At 41.8% G+C, this 7,091-nt stretch overlaps 1 protein-coding gene across 1 annotated transcript; it reads left to right on the top strand.

The window, feature by feature from the left end:
* The first annotated feature begins 2,524 nt into the window (after positions 1-2,524).
* ccka (cholecystokinin a) lies at positions 2,525-6,867 on the top strand. The gene is made up of 4 exons (XM_074654809.1): positions 2,525-2,615; positions 4,748-4,827; positions 5,589-5,790; positions 6,358-6,867. The coding sequence occupies exons 1-4, from the start codon at positions 2,600-2,602 to the stop codon at positions 6,495-6,497; spliced, it is 438 nt and encodes a 145-aa protein (XP_074510910.1). The 5' UTR covers positions 2,525-2,599; the 3' UTR covers positions 6,498-6,867.
* Positions 6,868-7,091: the final 224 nt, after the last annotated feature.

Below are 7,091 nucleotides of genomic sequence, written 5' to 3'. Positions count from 1 at the left end.
CACAGTTAAATGTTGCCGTGCACCCCCGATGGCCAATCAGTAGGTTCGAACATGGTGAGCAATTTCAAAATGCTGTTTTTGTGCGTGTGTCTGCTAGAAGTCAGACAGGTGCCACTGACAGTGTAGGTGAATGCCCCCCCACCCCCCCCATCAAAAGTTGAACACCTGCTAATGACAGTGTTAGGAAACAGGCTAATTTTAGCCTCATTAACACACTGGAGGAAAGCTAAAAACACACCAGGGCAGACCCAGATATAGTCCACTGACACACACTCAGTCTCTCTCACATTTACAGGTAAAACGCTGCCGGTCTTCAGTGTAATCTGAACTTGTGATTGTCCTCTCGAGTTAAAAACAAAAGTTGGTCTACTGTTAAGTATTGTACTTCAAGGACATCTATAAACAATGACAAAATAGACCCACAAAAAAATAACTTTCATTTAAGCGTGAGTGCCAGCAAAGATCCCCGGGGAAGTTAAAGTTTCACGTCCTGAACTGCACAAAGCTAAAGAGTGAAAATATCTTTCAAAAAATGCTTTAGAGCCTTCCTGTGACCTCGCCAGCAGCTGAACAACTGAAGAATTTTAAATGGTTCAGACAAGCCCTGCAAGCAAATTAGTATCTAAATAGACATAACAGGAATAATATCCTGGCAAGTGAAGGCATCACGGTTCCGTGTGTGTCTCCACTCCACATGACTCGCTGCATACCTAAAGCTCTTTTTGACTGTTTTATTTTTGTTAATCAAATAGTTGAATGTTGTAGTAAGGACACTGTGGAGGTAATAATGTATGAATGCCATTCAGCCTTTTCATCAGACTTAAAATGACTTTGGCCTTAATGCTTGTGGTGGATTCCAACATTTTATTCAGGTTGTTCAAAGAACCTTTTAAACCTGTTAAATGACAACAAGTTATATAAAAAAGAACTCCACCTACAGTATTGTTACTGTATTATATTCACTGGATCTGTGTTTCATATATGTTAGAAGTTACTTGCTTTTATTTAATTTTAATTTTAATTTTATTTTTTCCTTTCTTTTTTCTTTTTCTTTTTCTTTTTTCATTATTATTGTATGAAGAAATGATTCTGTTTCTCGGAGGACAAAGTAAGTGTATGGGTTAATTAAGCCAATAAATAAAAAGTTAAAGAGGACCTATAATGCTCATTTGCAGGTGCATACTTGCGTGCGTATTTTTGGTTTTCTACAAGAACATGTTTACATGCTTTCATGTTAAAAAAATGCTTAACTTACTCGTACCGGTTGTGCTGCAGCACCTCTTTTCACCCCGTCTCATTGGTCGGCCGAACCAAACTCTTCAGACTCCGCTTCGGCTCCCGCTTCGGCTCCGCTCTAACTGGCTTTGTTTGCCAAACTAGCCGTTATGCACATGCATTACTTGGTGTCATCACCATGTTACGGAAGAAAAGGCCGGACTTTCAGGCAGTTCAGGAGCAGTGTTTCTGTCGGGGAGAGTAACTCCCTTTGGGCTTTGTAACTTTGCAGACCTTTCACAAGCACAAAAAACTATATAACACACTAAAGGACCGGGGAAAATCATTATCATACATTACATATCATTTCAGTGATAAATACATGAAAGATATTAAAAGTGTCACCACCATCATGAAAGATCATGAATGTTTATCATGTTTAATATCCAGAACAATTATAACCACAACACTTTATTCTATTTTTAATGAAACACACACATCTTTGTACGGATCCTTCAGGCTGAAAAGCGACAACCTTTCCTCCCTAAACTCTATCAGCAACATGCCAACGGCTGCACATGCATCAGACAATAAAGGCTCACTAAAAGTCTCAGAATTACATTGTGACCCACTTCGGACTCATTTTGTCAGAAGTCCATCGGTGATCGTCGGTGGTACAGCAGGAAGAAAAAGCACCACGGAGAAATCAATTTCCTTTATGAACCTGTAATGGCCTGTCATACCTAAGCAATGCCCTCGGTTCTGATCAGCCGGAGTCATTTCGCCCTCGCTGAAATTGGAAGAGCGCTGAAGTTACTGCATGTTGCTTCTGCTCTATTAGAAAGAAAGACTCAAACACAGTGATAGAGAGGGATATGTTTTATATTCTACATTCTCTATTTACATCTACATCAATGCACACACAATTCCTCTTTGTACCTCCAGTGTCTCAGTCTATTCATGTCTGTCCATCTGCATCATGCATGTGTGCGTGTGTGTGTCTACTTTTAAAGAGCCGTTCAGCTTCTCTTCGCTATTCAAACCACCTAAACTGTGTGTGCGTGTTCCTCTTTTTGTTTCTCACACAGGTGAGCGAGGAGGAAGCGACACAATTAAAGCTTCTGCCACCTTCGTCATGACCCCTTTTTCATATTTGTGTGTGCGTGTGATTGAGTTGGCAGTACGTGTGCAGTTTGTTTTGCGTCCCCATTTGCGTCAGCGCCGTCGGTTTCTGCGCCAGCAGCAGGCTCCTCCCACGCGTCTAGGCCCCTCCCCCTTCCTGTGTGTCGGTATAAAACATGATGTCGTCTCTCGCCCACTCACTCACAGCCTGAACACTGGAGGAGCAGAGCTCAGCATCTTCACACTCAGCATCTCCTGGTCCATGGCAACAACCGCAGGTAAGAATTAAAAAACGAAATCTGAATTTTTGTGAAATTTGTGTCTTTAGTTGTTTTCATTTTTTTTTGTTGCAGGACGGCAAATGATACTGTAGGTACTTTAAAGGTTTTCTTTTTCTTTTTTAGAATTTTTTATATTTTTTGCCTTTAATTTTCACAACACAGATATAGAAATTGTACATTTAATAAGAGAAGTTGAAAGGAAGAGGTGTAATTGTTGAAATTTTGTTTTCACATTTACTTTTATTCATTTTTTAAATAATTTTTTTTCCCCTCCCAGTTTCTTTAGTTCACTGAGTTGTAGCTTAAAGGGAACATATAATGTAGATATATAAGACACCATTGACAGCACATTTCAAATATGTAATAATGAATGAGTGAATACATTTACTACTGTTAGGATAATCAAGCTGTTTAAGGGCATATATATATGTAATATAATAATATACTATCTGAGTGTGCAAATAATCACATCATGACATTGGAATTTTGTTTCTTCTCTTGTGTGTATATAATATTAGCATATATCATATGATGTTTTCTGTGCATGTTAGGTAGTTGTTATTGCAGCAGATATCAAAGGCAGGATTATGCTCTTTAATAAAAGTAGAGGCGGGAAAAGTAAATTAGAGTCCAAAAAGGCTAAATATTCATCTCTGGAGGTGTTTTAAATAATAAAAAAAAAAATTATTTTAATTTTAATTTATTTATTTGTTCTGAGGGGACAGGACAGGAGAGGAGAGGAGAGGAGAGGAGAGGGCTTTCACACATTACAGTACCACATCATTACCAGCCCACTGAATAATGAATTAGAGACAATGACCAGCTGCTAACAGGAATTCTATTAGCATCAAGAGAATGACTGTTTACACCACTGAGTCAGTTTAAACACAATTATTCATGTTGTATTGAGTTACATTGATCAAATATCATTTCTAGATATCATTTGGTTTAAAGGTTTCATTTCAACATGCTGTATACGGTGTGTTGCTGTTGATGAAGTGAGCTTATAACCAGAGGAGGTACAGTACCAGTATCATCCAGGCTGCTGACGGATGAACACTCATTGCTTGGAGGAGTTTTTATTCTGTGTCTGATTGGAGAGAGGGGTTGTTTGTTGAGATATCCACTTAAACTAATGTAAAATATGGGACAGATAAATAAAGAGGTAATACGGTAGTAAACAACCGTGCTGTAATACAAACACTGAGGCAGTCAGAGCACGTTTTCAACTATTGGAGATGGAAAGATGGACTGACTGGTGTTGGTTTTATCTAATTGGATGATTTGCTCTGGAAGAATGTTCTGGTATGAAGCATCGTCCATCACAACTAATGTGCTGCTTCGCCGGGCTCCAAGATGTGTTCAAAAATTAGCAAATCAGTCTGACAAACGTCATATTATGCCATCTTTTATGCAGAAAATATAATGTCAAATCTACAATGGAAGTTGATTATCTAAGCAGATATATGATTATGATAGAATGAGGGCTGCAAAATAGATTTAGATTTCACTCCCTCTTTATTTATTAATGTTTTAAACCCTTTATATGAGCAAGAGAATAAAGAGAATGGTTTCATATAAATCATGTAAATCATTGTGTCAGTGCTGTCATGTTAACTCTCATGTAAACCCTGTTTAAAAAAAAACAGCACATCGAGCAGAGTGAGGATTTGGAGATAATTGGTATGTTTCCTTTGGGATCCTGCCGATGCTGACGGAGGTCATTCATCACAACGATGACACACAACAGCTCTGCATGTCAGTGTGTGTGTGTGTGTGTGTGTGTGTGTGTGTGTGTGTTAAATGCTGTTAAATGTGTGTAAGAAAGACAAAATGATGTTTGCCTTCAGTTCCAGCTGAACCATCAAAGGTTAATACCCCCCCCCCCACCCCTCCCCCCCCTGTCACCACTGTGCTTCAACGACTTTAACGGATTTATTGATGCTTCCTGCAAAAACCTACATTACCTGTGACTCTTCCCCCTCAGGAGCACATATTTAATGAGCTGAAGGGAGACAATAAAAGACGTAGAGACAGTAAAGAGCGAGTGACCGCATTAGGTGTTGTGGATTTCTTTTAACTTTGTTATATTTTGTCCCCCCCCCCTCTCTTTGTCTCTCTCTCTCCAGTCATGAATGTAGGCATCTGTGTGTGTGTCCTCCTGGCTGCTTTGTCCAGCGGTTCCCTGAGTCTGCCCTCACAGTCCATGGTAAGACACACACACTCACATTATACAGTCAGTGAAACGTTAATTAATTTCTTCATCTACTGTCGGTGCAGCAGATCCACTACGGAGAGTTTCAATTCTACTCAAGTCATTGAGTTGAGGATGTGTTCTCCAAACACAGTCCACAAAAAAATCTGCTTATTCTGAGAGCTTTTTGCATTAAAGATACACTTACAAATATTTCAACACATTCTCATCCCAACTCGTCACTTTTCAGTCGCAGTAAACACGTGATAAATGTTATGAATTAAAAAAAAAATTGCTTAGGTTTAGGCAACAAAACCACTCTAGTTAGGTTTAGGGAAAAACATCATGGTTGGGCTTTAAACTTCTACATTTGTACGGTGAAAATGACACTGAAGGTTGTGAACACGTGAAATGTACGAACAGCTGATTGTAACGTGACACATGGGACGTGAACAGCGGTCTCCTGGATGAAAGCCTTGTGTTTGTTGGACTCATCCACCCCCCACCGCCCCTTCCACCCGCCCTCAGTATGTTTTTGCTCTTTAAACTACGTCACCTCATTCCCGGCCCACTTTCCTTGAGCGTTTAACATTGACGCGGATTGAAAGCTCGTTGCATCTCATACCGTAGCTAAAGGGTGCGTTGGTATGGAACGCCGGCGGCCGTGACCAAGCGTCGGTATTTGGTGCACATGAGAACGAGCTGAATATTTCTATTTATGTATTTCAGGTTTAGATTTTAGATCTATTCCTCGTCTCTCTTCTCATCCTCTGTAGTCCCAGAGAGCCGAGGGTGATGCTCTCGTGTCAGACAGCCTGCCTCCCCCCTCCTCGCCCCACCACACACGCCAGGCCCGCTCGGCCCGCTCGGCCCCAGCGCCCCCCTCAGGGCGCCTGGCCACCTATAACCAACTCCGGGAGGACGCGGACGCTCAGAACAGCCTGAGCAAGCTACTGGCCAGACTCATCTCCAGGAAAGGTGAGCGGTCGGATGTACAGCACACACACAGAGAGAGAGAGAGAGAGAGAGTAACTGGAGCTAGAATCTTTCTCCCTTTAAGTCGTCTCACCTCATTACACACAACAACGTTCCTCTCCTCTCATTCTGCTCCTGGTCTTGTTATTTCTATCGTCCCAACATCCATCTGTGATGTGCCGTCACTCATGCTGAGTGTTCGTCCCACCATCTGGCATTTCCCGCCTCCCTCCAGCTCTCTCTTTCTTTCCTCCCTCCATCTTTCCATACCTCCTCCTCCTCCATCCTTTCTCCCTGCCTCCTGACCTCCCTCTCTGCTCTCTCTCTGTCACTGTGTGTCTCTCTCAAGTCAACACTGTGTGACTGGGAGACCTGCTGAGCTCACTGGTCTCATTGAAACACACAAAGACGAAACGAATCAGCATGAGTTACTTCAACAACAGACTCGTACGTTTCCTTTCTACTGTATACAGTCAGGAAAGGTAGAGAAATGTGCACTGCAAACTTGTTTTTGCTGAGAATGACATCATCAGTGTCTTGAAGTGTGACGGGTGTCTCTGTCTCCTCCAGGCTCTCCCTACCAGACCAGATCCTCCCTCACCAGCAGAGCCAGCGGTCTGGCCCCTGGCCACAGGATAAAGGACAGAGACTACCAAGGCTGGATGGACTTTGGACGACGCAGTGCAGAAGAGTACGAATACTCCTCCTAAAGGCTCGCTTTCGCTAAAACCTGAGTTACAGCCCCCCTCCACCCACTCCCTCCCCTCCCATCACCGCCAATAAAATAATGCGCCCTTTTCACACTGCACTTACTGTAACCATTAACAAGGGCTGACCTGACTGGATCCCAGAATGAGTTTAGCATCATGATATATAAACAGAGGAGAGAGGAGGCGTATCCTGCAACCTGTGGACCCTGAAGCTCCACGCTGAAGTAAGGGCAGCAAACCGCTCCCCACATTATGTCAGAGTTGTATTCAAGCACAAATGTTAAGGCTGACAATATTTTATATTGTTGTTGTTGTTGTTGTTGTCAGGAGATCCTATGAAATAAATAAAAGCCAACAGTGCGTTAGTCCATCTCTCAACACTCCCTGACTACCTTGTATCTGGCTCTCGAGCCATTTTGCTCCTATTGAAGACATAAATCATTAAAAACAGATCACAACTACGAATCTATGGTCTCATTTCTTACAAAGACTCAGTCATTTAGAAACAGCTGGGAGCTCTAGTTTTTAGAAAACATCACTCAAACAGGAAGAAATGAGTGTTTCTGTCAAAATAAACTGCAGTGTGTGGTTTGA

The sequence above is a fragment of the Sebastes fasciatus genome, chromosome 12, assembly GCF_043250625.1.
Source record: "Sebastes fasciatus isolate fSebFas1 chromosome 12, fSebFas1.pri, whole genome shotgun sequence".
Lineage (NCBI taxonomy): Eukaryota > Metazoa > Chordata > Actinopteri > Perciformes > Sebastidae > Sebastes > Sebastes fasciatus.
This window is presented reverse-complemented; position numbering and strand designations above follow the sequence as displayed.

What these genes read in the sequence shown, in the direction of transcription:
- ccka (XM_074654809.1), top strand. An exon ending in GTCTGCCCTCACAGTCCATG is followed by an intron (nt 4,828 to 5,588) that starts GTAAGACACACA and finishes CATCCTCTGTAG; the next exon opens with TCCCAGAGAGCCGAGGGTGA. An exon ending in CAGACTCATCTCCAGGAAAG is followed by an intron (nt 5,791 to 6,357) that starts GTGAGCGGTCGG and finishes TGTCTCCTCCAG; the next exon opens with GCTCTCCCTACCAGACCAGA.